Source organism: Cardiocondyla obscurior, linkage group LG19 (assembly GCF_019399895.1).
Source record: "Cardiocondyla obscurior isolate alpha-2009 linkage group LG19, Cobs3.1, whole genome shotgun sequence".
Taxonomy (NCBI): Eukaryota; Metazoa; Arthropoda; class Insecta; order Hymenoptera; family Formicidae; genus Cardiocondyla; species Cardiocondyla obscurior.
In genome coordinates, this window is record NC_091882.1 from 4,810,087 (window position 1) to 4,833,595 (window position 23,509).

Here is a 23,509-nt window from a genome sequence, read left to right on the forward strand (position 1 = left end):
ATTAATCCAAGGAGGCTCAATCTCTAATTTAATTGACAAAGCATCAATAGAAAGAATCGCAATATCAACCTGGCAAAAGTTTTGGAGCAAATTTTTAATTTTTGGCAATATCAGCGCAGGATTAATGGGAATATATCTTACTTGCAGAGCAATTAAACTATTAATAGATACTCTCGTACATGGCTATGCCTTACACACGGTTTACGGATGGTCAATCTACTTGATAGGAGCAATCTGGGATTCTATAACCAACCTACTACTACATCTGGGAAAAGGAAGGAACAAATACGAAAAGGCCAGCGCTCCTAAACAGGATCCAGAAACAACGTTCACCCAGAATCATCTAGAGATGGAAAATTTACATCCAAAAGTTTATCCAACAATACCAGTAGAAAAAACAGCAACATACACGTTCGAATTAAAAGAATAAAAAAAAATATAATAATAAAAATAAAAAAAAAATAAAAAAAAAATTTTTTCAAAAAAAAATAATATAAATAAAACCAATAAAATTTTTCTTTTCTCCCTTTTCCTATAAATAAAACTCCAACTAATTTTACTAACTAACCTCATCACATCTTCAGAAAATGAGTACCGAGTCGAGAATTGAACACATCAATACCAAGGCATTAACCAGAAGTGAACTCAAGGCCCGGATAATTAAGGTCAGCTCCCCCACGCTCTTTTGGGTACAACTACTTAACAGCCAAGAGGAATTAGAAGAACTGACGGAAGATCTAACCAGAAGAATGGAAAGGAAGAGCAAGTTCATGCACATTCCGCCCGATCGAATCCATGACAACACAGTGGTGGCGGTAAAGGAAGAACATATATGGAGACGGGGAGAGATCCTCTACACCATCGACAAGACGGTATACGTCGCCCTGCGGGATTGGGGCCGGACCATCAAGGTCCCATTCTTCGAGGTATACCTCCTGGAGGATCGTTTCTGCCAACTCCGTTGGCAAGCCATCCCCTGTGGCCTCGCCTACCTGCGACCACTGAACGAAGAACACGAGTGGTCCGACCGAGCCAAAATAGTATCCAAGGCCTTCCTCAAGGGATTAGTAGGATGGATAAAAATCCGCCGTCACCTACATGAGACCAGCGCAGCCATCACCTTCAGGATCGAGCACAAAAGTGAGGTGGCAATTGATGACCTCAAGGAAACAATAATCCGGCTCGGATTCGGGCAAGACACCTTCCAAATAATTGGAACTTGCTACCCTAGCATTTAAATATTATATACATATATATATATTCAATTATAAATAGATAAGAAACCAGCATTCCTTTCAGATAAAACGGATATGTGTGCTTTCCATTTAAAAAAAAAAATATATATTTACTTTCCGATAAGAAATGTTTTATCTGGAACGAAGGGCAACCGATAATTTTAAAATAGCTCTTAAATTGTTCGCGAAAGAAAGAAATTAACCCACTCATTTTTTCCATCTTGCAAATGCAGAGCTTTCAAACCTCAGCATTTGTCTAAGGCCGGGGGTGTTACGTCCACGCCCTTTTAATTTCTTTCTTTCTAGAACATTCTAATTCACAAGGATGACTAACGATAAAATGAAAGGTCAAGTAGATTGTTTTTAAGAAAAGAGTCATAACAACGGAAAATTCGGAAAAATGAATCAGACTGCCCTATGATAAGCGGTGCGCACGGCACTCGTAAACAACGCCCTTTTCAATCATATAAAAAGCGCGAGCGGGCGGAACATTGTACATTCTAAAAAGTCTCTTGACACCTGCCGTTACTTTAACCGCGATTCGTGAGTGCTTTAAAAAACCAGAAGGAAGAATCAACCGATCCGTAGCCGCTCTAACCACCCGATTCACGAGCTGCTCAAATCCGCCGGACTTCCACCGGAATCACGAATCCACCGCTCCGCCAGAGGAACGTTTGACGCAAAAACTTCGCTTGTTTAATAATCTGCCCAAGTAGTAAGTCTGATTCTCATTTTTCTTTCAATTTTCCGTGAAGTAATTATTAAATCGATTCGCTCATTTATAGTGAGCCGAACTTGCCCACGCACTTCCGCTGATTCTGACGAGAATACGTCGAAATACAACTATTTGCTTACCGAGTTAAAAAGAAAACTTCCGATGCCATGCGGCGGAAGCTACAACTGTAAAATCTGTTATCCCGAGCTCCAATTGTACGCGGATTATTGCGAGGCCCAAGGCCCATCGTTTTCGCCATCGCCGATCGCGTCACCTCACCGACTCCCCTCGTTTGCTTCAAATAATCCTCATCCTGTTCCTCTCCCGAGTTTTTCTCATTCCTTTTCCTCTCCATTCGCATCTCTTCCTAATTCCAGTTACCGACATTTCCTCGACAAAGTAGCCGACAAATACCCTCACCCACCTCAACAAACTCCTGAACCTCAATCCTTCCCTCCTCCAGCTTTTAAAACAGAATATAACCTTTCCAACAACGATCCTGTCATTTTTGTCTATCATCCCGAACATCAAACTCCTTTTATTATCCCTGAATCACACCTACCTACATTTTTCTCTCCTCCTGTTCCTCAAAGTCATCCTTGTGAATAATAATTAATTAAAACTTGTATACGCATTTTACTGTAATTTTAAGAAATATATTTGTTTGTTTTTTTTTGTAATTCTGCCTTCTTGAATTATTTTAGTTGTAAGTCGCACCGGCCCCATCCCTGATAATAGGTGATACTTGTATCGCTTTATCAAAATTAGCGGCCACCGATCACGCAGCTTAGATAAGACGTCACATTGTCTCTCGGGACATTGACTCTTGTCGTAGCTTTTAGTGTGAACGGTATCTCGAGTACACTATTTACTGTGTATCTCGAGATTATAAGGTCAAGTTACCCAGACCTACCTCATCCTTACCTCCTATCTTTAATAATCAACGGCCTGGACGTAACAGTGCCAATGTGACATAAAATATATGTAAAAATTCCTGTAGCTTCGATATTAATTACGTTACCCGTCTACAATTTTATGCAACAATTGAGAGGTGGAATTAGCAATTTTTGAACTTTAATCGAACTTGTAGTAATATTTTCATCGATTTTCGTTGTACCGACTTTTGCTAAATTTTAGATTTTCTTGTATGGTGTAATTTTTTCAAATTATCATTTAAAGATATTCGATTGGTTTTTTTACTGTTTCATTATTTTTTTAAATAATATTAAGTGATATTTATGCTATACAAGTATCAAATTAATAATTGTTTTTTTTCATATTCAAGCAATATAAAATTTCATGTTAGGTCTATGATTCTTAGTGCCAATGTGACATAAAATATATGTAAAAATTCCTGTAGCTTCGATATTAATTACGTTACCCGTGTACAATTTTATGCAACAATTTAGAGGTGGAATTAGCAATTTTTAAACTTTAATCGAACTTGTAGTAATATTTTCATCGATTTTCGTTGTACCGAATTTGGCTAATATTTAGATTTTCTTGTATGGTGTAATTCTTCCAAATTATCATTGAGAGTTATTCGATTAGTTTTTACTGTTTCATTATTTTTTAAATAATGTTAAGTAATATTTATGCTATACAAGTATCAAATTAATAATTGTTTTTATCATGTTCAAGCAATATAAAATTTCATGTTAGGTCTATGATTCTTAATGCCAATGTGACATAAAATATTTGTAAAAGTTCCTGTAGCTTTGATATTAATTTCGTTACCCATCTACAATTTCGTACAACTATTTGTAGGATGAATTACCAACTCTTAGACTTCAAATGAAATTGCAGTAATATTTTCATGGATTTTCGTTGTACTAATTTTTGCTAAATTTTAGATTCTGTAGTATGATGTAGTTTTTCCAAATTATCATTAAGCGTTATTCGATTGTTTTTTTCATTATTTCTTTATTTTCTAAAACGTTATTAGGATATATTTATGCTATACTAGTATCAAACTAATAAGTGTTATTTTTAAAACTTAGGCAATATTTAATTTCATGTTAATATGATGTTTTCTGATGCCGACATTGGTTTATGGCTTAATTTGATATTAATATTGTTATTATTTGCGATGTTGCTGTACAATTCTGCTTTGCAATTTGAAGTGTAGCTAAACAAATGTTAAATAAAAAAAAAGTGCTTTGCACAAGTGAATTATTCCAAAGTCAAACTTATATGGTTTGAGTATTAACATTACAATGCTAAAGATACATTAATGTGATAATAATACTTTTCGCTATTAACTCTGCGCTTTGATTTTACTTTTTCGTCATTATGCAATTATTCTGGGTTATACTTATCACATTTTTCTGAATTGTACCATAATAAATTTTTTTTCAAGACATTTGTTTTCAGAGACTAACTACTTTGAATTGTCTCTAATATTCGTAAACTTTTTTAACACACCGGGACAGTCACCGACAAAGCGTAATCTCTCGAGCATTTTTTAACCTTCGTATATTGCAGAATATGTAGAAAATCTTTCCTCGAAAGAAGGTATCCTTCCGATGTATAACCTACCAAATTTCGACTTTTTACTCACTGCGTAATATATGCGATTTTCTCAGTCGATTGTTTTAAGACTCATTCCCTCTTTACTCTTGTTTATGTGTCGTCTATTTGTATAGAAATATCTGCTTCTCAATTGCGATGTTTGCACGATGTGCTTTTGTGCGGCACGCGCAATTTCGTTCTAAGTATCACTACGCGACGATGTACGGGTTTCAGTTAGTAGTAGCGAGCACGCCCTCGAGCAAGCAGCGGCCAGACGATGAACTTGCTACCGACACAATACAAGTTGCAAAAGGAGTGAATGTTCCGCACAAGCTTTGAATTCTAGAAATAAATATACTTCGAGCTCATAACAAAATGATTCAAGGGTTGACAGATACATGAAATGACATTTGAAACCAAAAGACATTTGATTAAAGGTTACAATGCCAATTGATATACATAGAACACTTATTAATAGACAACTGTTAATGCGTCATAAAAAGAAACGGGTATAGATCACATTAGACTATAATAACAGCACAAGATAGTTCAAAAGTTTAACTATAGTGATAACTTTAGATTTTAGAACGAAACGTGGCACATTGCCTCAGATATGCCTTAAATTATTTGTATAAATTCCTGTAACATCAATATTAATTACGTTACCCGTCTTCAATTTTATGCAACAATTGAGAGGTGGAATTAGCAATTTTTAAACTTTAATCGAACTTGTAGTAATATTTTTATCGATTTTCGTTGTACCGACTTTTGCTAAATTTTAGATTTTCTTGTATGGTGTAGTTTTTTCAAATTATCATTCAGAGATATTCGATTAGTTTTTATTGTTTCATTATTTTTCAAATAATATTAAGTGATATTTATGCTATACAAGTATCAAATTAATAATTGTTTTTTTCATATTCAGGCAATATAATATTTCATGTTAAGTTTATGATTCTTAGTGCCAATGTGACATAAAATATATGTAAAAATTCCTGTAGCTTCGATATTAATTACGTTACCCGTCTACAATTTTATGCAACAATTGAGAGGTGGAATTAGCAATTTTTAAACTTTAATCGAACTTGTAGTAATATTTTCATCGATTTTCGTTGTACCGACTTTTGCTAAATTTTAGATTTTCTTGTATGGTGTAATTCTTCCAAATTATCATTGAGAGTTATTCGATTGGTTTTTTTACTGTTTCATTATTTTTTTAAATAATATTAAGTGATATTTATGCTATACAAGTATCAAATTAATAATTGTTTTTTTCATATTCAGGCAATATAAAATTTCATGTTAAGTCTATGATTCTTAGTGCCAATGTGACATAAAATATATGTAAAAATTCCTGTAGCTTCGATATTAATTACGTTACCCGTCTACAATTTTATGCAACAATTGAGAGGTGGAATTAGCAATTTTTAAACTTTAATCGAACTTGTAGTAATATTTTCATCGATTTTCGTTGTACCGACTTTTGCTAAATTTTAGATTTTCTTGTATGGTGTAATTCTTCCAAATTATCATTGAGAGTTATTCGATTGGTTTTTTTACTGTTTCATTACTTTTTTAAATAATATTAAGTGATATTTATGCTATACAAGTATCAAATTAATAATTGTTTTTTTCATATTCAGGCAATATAAAATTTCATGTTAAGTCTATGATTCTTAGTGCCAATGTGACATAAAATATATGTAAAAATTCCTGTAGCTTCGATATTAATTACGTTACCCGTGTACAATTTTATGCAACAATTTAGAGGTGGAATTAGCAATTTTTAAACTTTAATCGAACTTGTAGTAATATTTTCATCGATTTTCGTTGTACCGAATTTTGCTAATATTTAGATTTTCTTGTATGGTGTAATTCTTCCAAATTATCATTGAGAGTTATTCGATTAGTTTTTTTACTGTTTCATTATTTTCTTAAATAATGTTAAGTAATATTTATGCTATACAAGTATCAAATTAATAATTGTTTTTATCATGTTCAAGCAATATAAAATTTCATGTTAGGTCTATGATTCTTAATGCCAATGTGACATAAAATATTTGTAAAAGTTCCTGTAGCTTTGATATTAATTTCGTTACCCATCTACAATTTCGTACAACTATTTGTAGGATGAATTTCCAACTCTTAGACTTCAAATGAAATTGCAGTAATATTTTCATGGATTTTCGTTGTACTAATTTTTGCTAAATTTTAGATTCTGTAGTATGATGTAGTTTTTCCAAATTATCATTAAGCGTTATTCGATTGTTTTTTTCATTATTTCTTTATTTTCTAAAACGTTATTAGGATATATTTATGCTATACTAGTATCAAACTAATAAGTGTTATTTTTAAAACTTAGGCAATATTTAATTTCATGTTAATATGATGTTTTCTGATGCCGACATTGGTTTATGGCTTAATTTGATATTAATATTGTTATTATTTGCGATGTTGCTGTACAATTCTGCTTTGCAATTTGAAGTGTAGCTAAACAAATGTTAAATTAAAAAAAAGTGCTTTGCACAAGTGAATTATTCCAAAGTCAAACTTATATGGTTTGAGTATTAACATTACAATGCTAAAGATACATTAATGTGATAATAATACTTTTCGCTATTAACTCTGCGCTTTGATTTTACTTTTTCGTCATTATGCAATTATTCTGGGTTATACTTATCACATTTTTCTGAATTGTACCATAATAAATTTTTTTTCAAGACATTTGTTTTCAGAGACTAACTACTTTGAATTGTCTCTAATATTCGTAAACTTTTTTAACACACCGGGACAGTCACCGACAAAGCGTAATCTCTCGAGCATTTTTTAACCTTCGTATATTGCAGAATATGTAGAAAATCTTTCCTCGAAAGAAGGTATCCTTCCGATGTATAACCTACCAAATTTCGACTTTTTACTCACTGCGTAATATATGCGATTTTCTCAGTCGATTGTTTTAAGACTCATTCCCTCTTTACTCTTGTTTATGTGTCGTCTATTTGTATAGAAATATCTGCTTCTCAATTGCGATGTTTGCACGATGTGCTTTTGTGCGGCACGCGCGATTTCGTTCTAAGTATCACTACGCGACGATGTACGGGTTTCAGTTAGTAGTAGCGAGCACGCCCTCGAGCAAGCAGCGGCCAGACGATGAACTTGCTACCGACACAATGCAGGTTGCAAAAGGAGTGAATGTTCCGCACAAGCTTTGAATTCTAGAAATAAATATACTTCGAACTCATAACAAAATGATTCAAGGGTTGACAGATACATGAAATGACATTTGAAACCAAAAGACATTTGATTAAAGGTTACAATGCCAATTGATATACATAGAACACTTATTAATAGACAACTGTTAATGCGTCATAAAATGAAACGGGTATAGATCACATTAGACTATAATAACAGCACAAGATAGTTCAAAAGTTTAACTATAGTGATAACTTTAGATTTTAGAACGAAACGTGGCACATTGCCTCAGATATGCCTTAAATTATTTGTATAAATTTCTGTAACATCAATATTAATTACGTTACCCGTCTACAATTTTATGCAACAATTGAGAGGTGGAACTAGCAATTTTTAAACTTTAATCGAACTTGTAGTAATATTTTTATCGATTTTTGTTGTACCGACTTTTGCTAAATTTTAGATTTTCTTGTATGGTGTAGTTTTTTCAAATTATCATTCAGAGATATTCGATTAGTTTTTTTATTGTTTCATTATTTTTTCAAATAATATTAAGTGATATTTATGCTATACAAGTATCAAATTAATAATTGTTTTTTTCATATTCAGGCAATATAAAATTTCATGTTAAGTCTATGATTCTTAGTGCCAATGTGACATAAAATATATGTAAAAATTCCTGTAGCTTCGATATTAATTACGTTACCCGTCTACAATTTTATGCAACAATTGAGAGGTGGAATTAGCAATTTTTAAACTTTAATCGAACTTGTAGTAATATTTTCATCGATTTTCGTTGTACCGACTTTTGCTAAATTTTAGATTTTCTTGTATGGTGTAATTCTTCTTAATTATCATTGAGAGTTATTCGATTGGTTTTTTTACTGTTTCATTACTTTTTTAAATAATATTAAGTGATATTTATGCTATACAAGTATCAAATTAATAATTGTTTTTTTCATATTCAGGCAATATAAAATTTCATGTTAAGTCTATGATTCTTAGTGCCAATGTGACATAAAATATATGTAAAAATTCCTGTAGCTTCGATATTAATTACGTTACCCGTGTACAATTTTATGCAACAATTTAGAGGTGGAATTAGCAATTTTTAAACTTTAATCGAACTTGTAGTAATATTTTCATCGATTTTCGTTGTACCGAATTTTGCTAATATTTAGATTTTCTTGTATGGTGTAATTCTTCCAAATTATCATTGAGAGTTATTCGATTAGTTTTTTTACTGTTTCATTATTTTCTTAAATAATGTTAAGTAATATTTATGCTATACAAGTATCAAATTAATAATTGTTTTTATCATGTTCAAGCAATATAAAATTTCATGTTAGGTCTATGATTCTTAATGCCAATGTGACATAAAATATTTGTAAAAGTTCCTGTAGCTTTGATATTAATTTCGTTACCCATCTACAATTTCGTACAACTATTTGTAGGATGAATTTCCAACTCTTAGACTTCAAATGAAATTGCAGTAATATTTTCATGGATTTTCGTTGTACTAATTTTTGCTAAATTTTAGATTCTGTAGTATGATGTAGTTTTTCCAAATTATCATTAAGCGTTATTCGATTGTTTTTTTCATTATTTCTTTATTTTCTAAAACGTTATTAGGATATATTTATGCTATACTAGTATCAAACTAATAAGTGTTATTTTTAAAACTTAGGCAATATTTAATTTCATGTTAATATGATGTTTTCTGATGCCGACATTGGTTTATGGCTTAATTTGATATTAATATTGTTATTATTTGCGATGTTGCTGTACAATTCTGCTTTGCAATTTGAAGTGTAGCTAAACAAATGTTAAATAAAAAAAAAGTGCTTTGCACAAGTGAATTATTCCAAAGTCAAACTTATATGGTTTGAGTATTAACATTACAATGCTAAAGATACATTAATGTGATAATAATACTTTTCGCTATTAACTCTGCGCTTTGATTTTACTTTTTCGTCATTATGCAATTATTCTGGGTTATACTTATCACATTTTTCTGAATTGTACCATAATAAATTTTTTTTCAAGACATTTGTTTTCAGAGACTAACTACTTTGAATTGTCTCTAATATTCGTAAACTTTTTTAACACACCGGGACAGTCACCGACAAAGCGTAATCTCTCGAGCATTTTTTAACCTTCGTATATTGCAGAATATGTAGAAAATCTTTCCTCGAAAGAAGGTATCCTTCCGATGTATAACCTACCAAATTTCGACTTTTTACTCACTGCGTAATATATGCGATTTTCTCAGTCGATTGTTTTAAGACTCATTCCCTCTTTACTCTTGTTTATGTGTCGTCTATTTGTATAGAAATATCTGCTTCTCAATTGCGATGTTTGCACGATGTGCTTTTGTGCGGCACGCGCAATTTCGTTCTAAGTATCACTACGCGACGATGTACGGGTTTCAGTTAGTAGTAGCGAGCACGCCCTCGAGCAAGCAGCGGCCAGACGATGAACTTGCTACCGACACAATACAAGTTGCAAAAGGAGTGAATGTTCCGCACAAGCTTTGAATTCTAGAAATAAATATACTTCGAGCTCATAACAAAATGATTCAAGGGTTGACAGATACATGAAATGACATTTGAAACCAAAAGACATTTGATTAAAGGTTACAATGCCAATTGATATACATAGAACACTTATTAATAGACAACTGTTAATGCGTCATAAAAAGAAACGGGTATAGATCACATTAGACTATAATAACAGCACAAGATAGTTCAAAAGTTTAACTATAGTGATAACTTTAGATTTTAGAACGAAACGTGGCACATTGCCTCAGATATGCCTTAAATTATTTGTATAAATTCCTGTAACATCAATATTAATTACGTTACCCGTCTTCAATTTTATGCAACAATTGAGAGGTGGAATTAGCAATTTTTAAACTTTAATCGAACTTGTAGTAATATTTTTATCGATTTTCGTTGTACCGACTTTTGCTAAATTTTAGATTTTCTTGTATGGTGTAGTTTTTTCAAATTATCATTCAGAGATATTCGATTAGTTTTTTTATTGTTTCATTATTTTTTCAAATAATATTAAGTGATATTTATGCTATACAAGTATCAAATTAATAATTGTTTTTTTCATATTCAGGCAATATAATATTTCATGTTAAGTTTATGATTCTTAGTGCCAATGTGACATAAAATATATGTAAAAATTCCTGTAGCTTCGATATTAATTACGTTACCCGTCTACAATTTTATGCAACAATTGAGAGGTGGAATTAGCAATTTTTAAACTTTAATCGAACTTGTAGTAATATTTTCATCGATTTTCGTTGTACCGACTTTTGCTAAATTTTAGATTTTCTTGTATGGTGTAATTCTTCCAAATTATCATTGAGAGTTATTCGATTGGTTTTTTACTGTTTCATTATTTTTTAAATAATATTAAGTGATATTTATGCTATACAAGTATCAAATTAATAATTGTTTTTTTCATATTCAGGCAATATAAAATTTCATGTTAAGTCTATGATTCTTAGTGCCAATGTGACATAAAATATATGTAAAAATTCCTGTAGCTTCGATATTAATTACGTTACCCGTCTACAATTTTATGCAACAATTGAGAGGTGGAATTAGCAATTTTTAAACTTTAATCGAACTTGTAGTAATATTTTCATCGATTTTCGTTGTACCGACTTTTGCTAAATTTTAGATTTTCTTGTATGGTGTAATTCTTCCAAATTATCATTGAGAGTTATTCGATTGGTTTTTTTACTGTTTCATTATTTTTTTAAATAATATTAAGTGATATTTATGCTATACAAGTATCAAATTAATAATTGTTTTTTTCATATTCAGGCAATATAAAATTTCATGTTAAGTCTATGATTCTTAGTGCCAATGTGACATAAAATATATGTAAAAATTCCTGTAGCTTCGATATTAATTACGTTACCCGTGTACAATTTTATGCAACAATTTAGAGGTGGAATTAGCAATTTTTAAACTTTAATCGAACTTGTAGTAATATTTTCATCGATTTTCGTTGTACCGACTTTTGCTAAATTTTAGATTTTCTTGTATGGTGTAATTCTTCCAAATTATCATTGAGAGTTATTCGATTGGTTTTTACTGTTTCATTATTTTTTAAATAATATTAAGTGATATTTATGCTATACAAGTATCAAATTAATAATTGTTTTTTTCATATTCAGGCAATATAAAATTTCATGTTAAGTCTATGATTCTTAGTGCCAATGTGACATAAAATATATGTAAAAATTCCTGTAGCTTCGATATTAATTACGTTACCCGTGTACAATTTTATGCAACAATTTAGAGGTGGAATTAGCAATTTTTAAACTTTAATCGAACTTGTAGTAATATTTTCATCGATTTTCGTTGTACCGAATTTTGCTAATATTTAGATTTTCTTGTATGGTGTAATTCTTCCAAATTATCATTGAGAGTTATTCGATTAGTTTTTTTACTGTTTCATTATTTTCTTAAATAATGTTAAGTAATATTTATGCTATACAAGTATCAAATTAATAATTGTTTTTATCATGTTCAAGCAATATAAAATTTCATGTTAGGTCTATGATTCTTAATGCCAATGTGACATAAAATATTTGTAAAAGTTCCTGTAGCTTTGATATTAATTTCGTTACCCATCTACAATTTCGTACAACTATTTGTAGGATGAATTTCCAACTCTTAGACTTCAAATGAAATTGCAGTAATATTTTCATGGATTTTCGTTGTACTAATTTTTGCTAAATTTTAGATTCTGTAGTATGATGTAGTTTTTCCAAATTATCATTAAGCGTTATTCGATTGTTTTTTTCATTATTTCTTTATTTTCTAAAACGTTATTAGGATATATTTATGCTATACTAGTATCAAACTAATAAGTGTTATTTTTAAAACTTAGGCAATATTTAATTTCATGTTAATATGATGTTTTCTGATGCCGACATTGGTTTATGGCTTAATTTGATATTAATATTGTTATTATTTGCGATGTTGCTGTACAATTCTGCTTTGCAATTTGAAGTGTAGCTAAACAAATGTTAAATTAAAAAAAAGTGCTTTGCACAAGTGAATTATTCCAAAGTCAAACTTATATGGTTTGAGTATTAACATTACAATGCTAAAGATACATTAATGTGATAATAATACTTTTCGCTATTAACTCTGCGCTTTGATTTTACTTTTTCGTCATTATGCAATTATTCTGGGTTATACTTATCACATTTTTCTGAATTGTACCATAATAAATTTTTTTTCAAGACATTTGTTTTCAGAGACTAACTACTTTGAATTGTCTCTAATATTCGTAAACTTTTTTAACACACCGGGACAGTCACCGACAAAGCGTAATCTCTCGAGCATTTTTTAACCTTCGTATATTGCAGAATATGTAGAAAATCTTTCCTCGAAAGAAGGTATCCTTCCGATGTATAACCTACCAAATTTCGACTTTTTACTCACTGCGTAATATATGCGATTTTCTCAGTCGATTGTTTTAAGACTCATTCCCTCTTTACTCTTGTTTATGTGTCGTCTATTTGTATAGAAATATCTGCTTCTCAATTGCGATGTTTGCACGATGTGCTTTTGTGCGGCACGCGCGATTTCGTTCTAAGTATCACTACGCGACGATGTACGGGTTTCAGTTAGTAGTAGCGAGCACGCCCTCGAGCAAGCAGCGGCCAGACGATGAACTTGCTACCGACACAATACAGGTTGCAAAAGGAGTGAATGTTCCGCACAAGCTTTGAATTCTAGAAATAAATATACTTCGAACTCATAACAAAATGATTCAAGGGTTGACAGATACATGAAATGACATTTGAAACCAAAAGACATTTGATTAAAGGTTACAATGCCAATTGATATACATAGAACACTTATTAATAGACAACTGTTAATGCGTCATAAAATGAAACGGGTATAGATCACATTAGACTATAATAACAGCACAAGATAGTTCAAAAGTTTAACTATAGTGATAACTTTAGATTTTAGAACGAAACGTGGCACATTGCCTCAGATATGCCTTAAATTATTTGTATAAATTTCTGTAACATCAATATTAATTACGTTACCCGTCTACAATTTTATGCAACAATTGAGAGGTGGAACTAGCAATTTTTAAACTTTAATCGAACTTGTAGTAATATTTTTATCGATTTTTGTTGTACCGACTTTTGCTAAATTTTAGATTTTCTTGTATGGTGTAGTTTTTTCAAATTATCATTCAGAGATATTCGATTAGTTTTTTTATTGTTTCATTATTTTTTCAAATAATATTAAGTGATATTTATGCTATACAAGTATCAAATTAATAATTGTTTTTTTCATATTCAGGCAATATAAAATTTCATGTTAAGTCTATGATTCTTAGTGCCAATGTGACATAAAATATATGTAAAAATTCCTGTAGCTTCGATATTAATTACGTTACCCGTCTACAATTTTATGCAACAATTGAGAGGTGGAATTAGCAATTTTTAAACTTTAATCGAACTTGTAGTAATATTTTCATCGATTTTCGTTGTACCGACTTTTGCTAAATTTTAGATTTTCTTGTATGGTGTAATTCTTCCAAATTATCATTGAGAGTTATTCGATTGGTTTTTTTACTGTTTCATTACTTTTTTAAATAATATTAAGTGATATTTATGCTATACAAGTATCAAATTAATAATTGTTTTTTTCATATTCAGGCAATATAAAATTTCATGTTAAGTCTATGATTCTTAGTGCCAATGTGACATAAAATATATGTAAAAATTCCTGTAGCTTCGATATTAATTACGTTACCCGTGTACAATTTTATGCAACAATTTAGAGGTGGAATTAGCAATTTTTAAACTTTAATCGAACTTGTAGTAATATTTTCATCGATTTTCGTTGTACCGAATTTTGCTAATATTTAGATTTTCTTGTATGGTGTAATTCTTCCAAATTATCATTGAGAGTTATTCGATTAGTTTTTTTACTGTTTCATTATTTTCTTAAATAATGTTAAGTAATATTTATGCTATACAAGTATCAAATTAATAATTGTTTTTATCATGTTCAAGCAATATAAAATTTCATGTTAGGTCTATGATTCTTAATGCCAATGTGACATAAAATATTTGTAAAAGTTCCTGTAGCTTTGATATTAATTTCGTTACCCATCTACAATTTCGTACAACTATTTGTAGGATGAATTTCCAACTCTTAGACTTCAAATGAAATTGCAGTAATATTTTCATGGATTTTCGTTGTACTAATTTTTGCTAAATTTTAGATTCTGTAGTATGATGTAGTTTTTCCAAATTATCATTAAGCGTTATTCGATTGTTTTTTTCATTATTTCTTTATTTTCTAAAACGTTATTAGGATATATTTATGCTATACTAGTATCAAACTAATAAGTGTTATTTTTAAAACTTAGGCAATATTTAATTTCATGTTAATATGATGTTTTCTGATGCCGACATTGGTTTATGGCTTAATTTGATATTAATATTGTTATTATTTGCGATGTTGCTGTACAATTCTGCTTTGCAATTTGAAGTGTAGCTAAACAAATGTTAAATAAAAAAAAAGTGCTTTGCACAAGTGAATTATTCCAAAGTCAAACTTATATGGTTTGAGTATTAACATTACAATGCTAAAGATACATTAATGTGATAATAATACTTTTCGCTATTAACTCTGCGCTTTGATTTTACTTTTTCGTCATTATGCAATTATTCTGGGTTATACTTATCACATTTTTCTGAATTGTACCATAATAAATTTTTTTTCAAGACATTTGTTTTCAGAGACTAACTACTTTGAATTGTCTCTAATATTCGTAAACTTTTTTAACACACCGGGACAGTCACCGACAAAGCGTAATCTCTCGAGCATTTTTTAACCTTCGTATATTGCAGAATATGTAGAAAATCTTTCCTCGAAAGAAGGTATCCTTCCGATGTATAACCTACCAAATTTCGACTTTTTACTCACTGCGTAATATATGCGATTTTCTCAGTCGATTGTTTTAAGACTCATTCCCTCTTTACTCTTGTTTATGTGTCGTCTATTTGTATAGAAATATCTGCTTCTCAATTGCGATGTTTGCACGATGTGCTTTTGTGCGGCACGCGCAATTTCGTTCTAAGTATCACTACGCGACGATGTACGGGTTTCAGTTAGTAGTAGCGAGCACGCCCTCGAGCAAGCAGCGGCCAGACGATGAACTTGCTACCGACACAATACAAGTTGCAAAAGGAGTGAATGTTCCGCACAAGCTTTGAATTCTAGAAATAAATATACTTCGAGCTCATAACAAAATGATTCAAGGGTTGACAGATACATGAAATGACATTTGAAACCAAAAGACATTTGATTAAAGGTTACAATGCCAATTGATATACATAGAACACTTATTAATAGACAACTGTTAATGCGTCATAAAAAGAAACGGGTATAGATCACATTAGACTATAATAACAGCACAAGATAGTTCAAAAGTTTAACTATAGTGATAACTTTAGATTTTAGAACGAAACGTGGCACATTGCCTCAGATATGCCTTAAATTATTTGTATAAATTCCTGTAACATCAATATTAATTACGTTACCCGTCTTCAATTTTATGCAACAATTGAGAGGTGGAATTAGCAATTTTTAAACTTTAATCGAACTTGTAGTAATATTTTTATCGATTTTCGTTGTACCGACTTTTGCTAAATTTTAGATTTTCTTGTATGGTGTAGTTTTTTCAAATTATCATTCAGAGATATTCGATTAGTTTTTATTGTTTCATTATTTTTCAAATAATATTAAGTGATATTTATGCTATACAAGTATCAAATTAATAATTGTTTTTTTCATATTCAGGCAATATAATATTTCATGTTAAGTTTATGATTCTTAGTGCCAATGTGACATAAAATATATGTAAAAATTCCTGTAGCTTCGATATTAATTACGTTACCCGTCTACAATTTTATGCAACAATTGAGAGGTGGAATTAGCAATTTTTAAACTTTAATCGAACTTGTAGTAATATTTTCATCGATTTTCGTTGTACCGACTTTTGCTAAATTTTAGATTTTCTTGTATGGTGTAATTCTTCCAAATTATCATTGAGAGTTATTCGATTGGTTTTTACTGTTTCATTATTTTTTAAATAATATTAAGTGATATTTATGCTATACAAGTATCAAATTAATAATTGTTTTTTTCATATTCAGGCAATATAAAATTTCATGTTAAGTCTATGATTCTTAGTGCCAATGTGACATAAAATATATGTAAAAATTCCTGTAGCTTCGATATTAATTACGTTACCCGTCTACAATTTTATGCAACAATTGAGAGGTGGAATTAGCAATTTTTAAACTTTAATCGAACTTGTAGTAATATTTTCATCGATTTTCGTTGTACCGACTTTTGCTAAATTTTAGATTTTCTTGTATGGTGTAATTCTTCCAAATTATCATTGAGAGTTATTCGATTGGTTTTTTTACTGTTTCATTACTTTTTTAAATAATATTAAGTGATATTTATGCTATACAAGTATCAAATTAATAATTGTTTTTTTCATATTCAGGCAATATAAAATTTCATGTTAAGTCTATGATTCTTAGTGCCAATGTGACATAAAATATATGTAAAAATTCCTGTAGCTTCGATATTAATTACGTTACCCGTGTACAATTTTATGCAACAATTTAGAGGTGGAATTAGCAATTTTTAAACTTTAATCGAACTTGTAGTAATATTTTCATCGATTTTCGTTGTACCGAATTTTGCTAATATTTAGATTTTCTTGTATGGTGTAATTCTTCCAAATTATCATTGAGAGTTATTCGATTAGTTTTTTTACTGTTTCATTATTTTCTTAAATAATGTTAAGTAATATTTATGCTATACAAGTATCAAATTAATAATTGTTTTTATCATGTTCAAGCAATATAAAATTTCATGTTAGGTCTATGATTCTTAATGCCAATGTGACATAAAATATTTGTAAAAGTTCCTGTAGCTTTGATATTAATTTCGTTACCCATCTACAATTTCGTACAACTATTTGTAGGATGAATTTCCAACTCTTAGACTTCAAATGAAATTGCAGTAATATTTTCATGGATTTTCGTTGTACTAATTTTTGCTAAATTTTAGATTCTGTAGTATGATGTAGTTTTTCCAAATTATCATTAAGCGTTATTCGATTGTTTTTTTCATTATTTCTTTATTTTCTAAAACGTTATTAGGATATATTTATGCTATACTAGTATCAAACTAATAAGTGTTATTTTTAAAACTTAGGCAATATTTAATTTCATGTTAATATGATGTTTTCTGATGCCGACATTGGTTTATGGCTTAATTTGATATTAATATTGTTATTATTTGCGATGTTGCTGTACAATTCTGCTTTGCAATTTGAAGTGTAGCTAAACAAATGTTAAATTAAAAAAAAGTGCTTTGCACAAGTGAATTATTCCAAAGTCAAACTTATATGGTTTGAGTATTAACATTACAATGCTAAAGATACATTAATGTGATAATAATACTTTTCGCTATTAACTCTGCGCTTTGATTTTACTTTTTCGTCATTATGCAATTATTCTGGGTTATACTTATCACATTTTTCTGAATTGTACCATAATAAATTTTTTTTCAAGACATTTGTTTTCAGAGACTAACTACTTTGAATTGTCTCTAATATTCGTAAACTTTTTTAACACACCGGGACAGTCACCGACAAAGCGTAATCTCTCGAGCATTTTTTAACCTTCGTATATTGCAGAATATGTAGAAAATCTTTCCTCGAAAGAAGGTATCCTTCCGATGTATAACCTACCAAATTTCGACTTTTTACTCACTGCGTAATATATGCGATTTTCTCAGTCGATTGTTTTAAGACTCATTCCCTCTTTACTCTTGTTTATGTGTCGTCTATTTGTATAGAAATATCTGCTTCTCAATTGCGATGTTTGCACGATGTGCTTTTGTGCGGCACGCGCGATTTCGTTCTAAGTATCACTACGCGACGATGTACGGGTTTCAGTTAGTAGTAGCGAGCACGCCCTCGAGCAAGCAGCGGCCAGACGATGAACTTGCTACCGACACAATACAGGTTGCAAAAGGAGTGAATGTTCCGCACAAGCTTTGAATTCTAGAAATAAATATACTTCGAGCTCATAACAAAATGATTCAAGGGTTGACATATACATGAAATGACATTTGAAACCAAGAAACATTTGATTAAAGTTTACAATGCCAATTGATATACACAGAACACTTATTAATAGACAACTGTTAATGCGTCATAAAATGAAACGGGTATAGATCATATTAGACTATAATAACAGCACAAGATAGTTCAAAAGTTTAACTATAGTGATAACTTTAGATTTTAGAACGAAACGTGGCACATTGCCTCAGATATGCCTTAAATTATTTGTATAAATTCCTGTAACATCAATATTAATTACGTTACCCGTCTACAATTTTATGCAACAATTGAGAGGTGGAATTAGCAATTTTTAAACTTTAATCGAACTTGTAGTAATATTTTTATCGATTTTCGTTGTACCGACTTTTGCTAAATTTTAGATTTTCTTGTATGGTGTAGTTTTTTCAAATTATCATTCAGAGATATTCGATTAGTTTTTTTATTGTTTCATTATTTTTTCAAATAATATTAAGTGATATTTATGCTATACAAGTATCAAATTAATAATTGTTTTTTTCATATTCAGGCAATATAAAATTTCATGTTAAGTCTATGATTCTTAGTGCCAATGTGACATAAAATATATGTAAAAATTCCTGTAGCTTCGATATTAATTACGTTACCCGTCTACAATTTTATGCAACAATTGAGAGGTGGAATTAGCAATTTTTAAACTTTAATCGAACTTGTAGTAATATTTTCATCGATTTTCGTTGTACCGACTTTTGCTAAATTTTAAATTTTCTTGTATGGTGTAATTCTTCCAAATTATCATTGAGAGTTATTCGATTGGTTTTTTTACTGTTTCATTATTTTTTTAAATAATATTAAGTGATATTTATGCTATACAAGTATCAAATTAATAATTGTTTTTTTCATATTCAGGCAATATAAAATTTCATGTTAAGTCTGTAACACGGTAATTTCCGGTTCGGAGAGCTCGTCGGAAGCCAGGGCACGAGTATAAAGAAAACCGAGATTTGGGTTAATCGAAAAATAAAGAATTTATTAACAAACGAAGGCAAGAAATATTTAGTTGAAATAATACACTTAATCTACGAAAAGAGAGATATATACAGAAATGAACTTAAGAATAAACTGTCACGAAAACGGCTATCTGCCGTGAGCTGGATTCCCAGAGATTGTTAGTGCGGGTCGCTTTCGGTCTTATCCTAGGTAACAGACCGCGTCGGTTATACAGGACTCCGAGGATTACAGGACGGGCCGCTCGGGCAGTGTCGGGCGCACGGGCTTCGCGTTCGCGAGTCGGCGGCGCGGATTACAAACCAGGCCGTGAGGGCCGTGTCGGACGCACAGGTTTCGCGTTCGCGAGTCGGCGGCGCGGATTACAAACCAGGCCGTGCGGGCCGTGTCGGACGCACAGGTTTCGCGTTCGCAAGTCGGCGGCGCGGATTACAAACCAGGCCGTGAGGGCCGTGTCGGACGCACAGGTTTCGCGTTCGCGAGTCGGCGGCGCGGATTACAAACCAGGCCGTGCGGGCCGTGTCGGACGCACAGGTTTCGCGTTCGCAAGTCGGCGGCGCCGCGACTTAATTCAATCGTGCGTCGGAATGCCAGGGCCGTGTTGGCGCGGAGATGCGAGAGAGAGTCGGGAGCGCCCGAGTCTCGGAGAGGTCGGCGTCGAGGATGGCCGGGAGCGCCCGGTCAAAGGAAGGCTCGGGAGCGCCCGAGTCTCGGAGATGTCGGTGTCGAGGACGGCCGGGAGCGCCCGGCCGAAGGAAGGCTCGGGAGCGCCCGAGTCTCGGAGATGTCGGTGTCGAGGACGGCCGGGAGCGCCCGGTCGAAGGAAGGCTCGGGAGCGCCCGAGTCTCGGAGGTGTCGGTGTCGAGGACGGCCGGGAACGCCCGGTCGAAGGAAGGCTCGGGAGCGCCCGAGTCTCGGAGGTGTCGGTGTCGAGGACGGCCGGGAGCGCCCGGTCGAAGGAAGGCTCGGGAGCGCCCGAGTCGTCAAGAGCGAAGTCGGTTTCAGAGGCCGAGTGAGCCCGGTCGAGGAAGTCTTGGGAGCGCCCAAGACCTGGAGGATCGGATGCTGGGGTGCTCCCCAGCGCGGAATAAGGTGCCTCGTCTGCGCTCGAGGCAGCTTATATACCCGTGTGCCCGGGAGTGGGGGCCCCCACTCCCGAACGGTCGGGTGTCGGTGCGCGGTGTGGGCGGTTGGGCGGCCCATGTTGTTCGTTGCGAAGGGTCCGCGCTACTCGCCGCGGGCGGCTGGTCGGCCCGTGCTTAATTTAATTTAATTGTGGACGGGACCGCGCGATTACTTTGGGCGAACGGTGGTGGTCGCGGCGCGGGGTCTGAAGTGTTCGTCGTGGCTTTCCGCCACATCACCCTCCTCTTTAAAGCGTGACGTAAGCTCACTGTACCTTGCGGCACATAGTGAGGCGGCCGTCCGACGCGAACCGCATCACCCATCTGCCGGTTGACGAGTGCGCTCGGAACTTCCGGTTGTGCCGGATAGCCGACATCGGCACGTTAACGATGTCCCCGTCCGGCAGCTGGATGGGCACATGTAACGGGACCCCTGGTCTTGCGTGCCATCCTTGGCTTATTACGTACGCCGGCGGGGCTGGCGGCAAAGGTAGCGGTCCCGATGGCTGGAAGGCGAATGGCGGCAGTGGTAGCGTCAGCGGCTCCCTAGGCACGCTAATGGCGGCAGGTGGTGCGCTCCGTGGCCTTGTGGTAGAGGCGGCCGCCATTGGTAGCGCCGTTGTTGCGGCTGCTTGCTTGGCCGGCGGTGGTGGCGGCGCCGGTGTGGCTCGTTCGGCTGGTCTCGAGCTCCCGGGAGTTGGTGGTCCTTCCGGTGGCCGGACTCCGACATTAGCGCTGGGCACTCTTTCCAGAGCGGCGATGGCCCTTACTTCGGTCCGGGGTAGCCGCACTATTTCCATTGACCGGATGCTCGGCCCAGGAGGCTTTTCCGTCGTTCGCCTTGTTGGTCCTGCCTTGACTGCGGACTTGCTGCTCGCGGGGCCTCCTAGTCCTGGGTCGCCTTTGCCCGGTTTGATCGGCGGTTGGTGGTCGAGCTCTCGGGACGGGCCGTGGGTGGCCGATAGTGCCGCCCGTGATGCTTGACGGCCCGACTTTCGAGGTTGGCCGCGGGCGGTTGATGGCGCTGCCGTCGCTGCTGTCACCGGCTGGATCTTCCGGGTCCCGGCTGTTTTTCGCGTTCGGCTGCCGGCCGTTAATTTACCACTTCCTGTCCCGATGGAGACAGGCGGTGCCTTGCCTGGCGCTTCCGGCTGTCCTGGCTTGCTGGTCGAGCTGGTGGCTGGCTCCGCGGTTGTCGTCAGGATGGCTGGTCGTCCGCGTCCTTTCGGCTCGGGCTTCGGCGGAGCTGGTGGTGGCTTCTTCAGCCAGCGCGTATGGCGTTGCTGGCTGCCGTCCCCTCGTTGCACCGTTGTGCCTACCCGTGGGACGGGGTATCTCCGGCTCGGGTCGATCGCGGGTGGCCAGGCCCCTGGAGGTGGACTCGCTGGAGGCGATCCGCTGCTTTCGCTTAAGCTGCCGAAAAGTTCTTTCTCTTGCGCACGCTTCATCGTCTTGCTCGATTGCTCGACTGGTGACGACCGCGATTGCGAGTGCTTTATATATGCTGCCTGCCGGGGCTCCTTGCTCGTGGATTGGTCCGTGCTTGCTGGTGGGGGATCCGGCTTGAGGTCTTGAATGTGGATGCGTCGCTGCCATCGCCCTCAGCCGTCGCGGAGATCCACGATTACTGGCGAATGGAATTTGGCCACTGTAAACGGGCCTGAGTATTTTGGCGCCAGTTTTGCATTAAACCCGTCGGTTTTCCGCGACAGTGGATGTTCTCTTTTCCAAACGAAGGTGCCGATCTGGGGCCGCCAATCCCGGCGCCGCAAATTGTACGCCGTTTCTTGGTGTTGAAATGCTCGAGCCAAATTGACTCGGACCAATTGGAATGCCTCCTGGAGTGCGCGCTGAGTTTGATGCGGCGTTGTCGGAACGGCATGCCGACGGTCCTCGGGATGAGTAAATGCTAATTCTCGGCCGTGATTAAGAAAAGCAGGGGTGTATCCTGTTGCATCGTGTCGTGCGGTATTGTAAGCGAATTGAAGTGGTCCGAGCTGTTCGTCCCACCGCCTGTGGTTCTTTTGTGTATACTGGGCGATCATGGTCTTAATCGTGCGGTTGGTCCGTTCGACGGGGTTGCACTGCGGCGTATAAATCGGTGTCGTGCGGTGTTGGATATGCCAGGCTTGTAATAATTTCCCCAGTAGATGAGACTTAAACTGAGTGCCGTTGTCTGAGATGATCTGGTCGGGGCACCCGTGTCGATATAGAATTCGGTCGATCACAGCGGCGGTGACTGCTCCTGCGGTGGCCTTTCGTAGAGGATGGAGCTCCACCCATTTTGAAAATCGGTCTTGCATAACGAGTAGCCATGTGTGACCTTTCCGTGATCGTGGTAGAGGGCCCACCAGGTCCATGGTGACCTGTTGCCATGGTGCCGTTACTGGTGCGGTGTGTAGTTTCCCGGCCGGCTTGGTAAAAGATGCTTTGTAAGCGAGACAGTTTTTGCAGTGTCTCACAAAACGAGTAATGTCCCGGAACATTCCCGGCCAATAGAATAACCGGGCCATACGTGCGATAGTTTTGGC

The 23,509-nt window shown here is 35.0% G+C and overlaps 1 protein-coding gene across 1 annotated transcript; it reads right to left on the reverse strand.

Annotated features, from left to right (window-relative positions):
* Window positions 1-21,244: 21,244 nt before the first annotated feature.
* On the reverse strand, window positions 21,245-22,426 carry LOC139110251 (proline-rich protein HaeIII subfamily 1-like). Its single transcript, XM_070669881.1, has one exon. The coding sequence runs from the start codon at window positions 22,424-22,426 to the stop codon at window positions 21,245-21,247; it is 1,182 nt and encodes a 393-aa protein (XP_070525982.1).
* Between the last annotated feature and the right edge of the window lie 1,083 nt (window positions 22,427-23,509).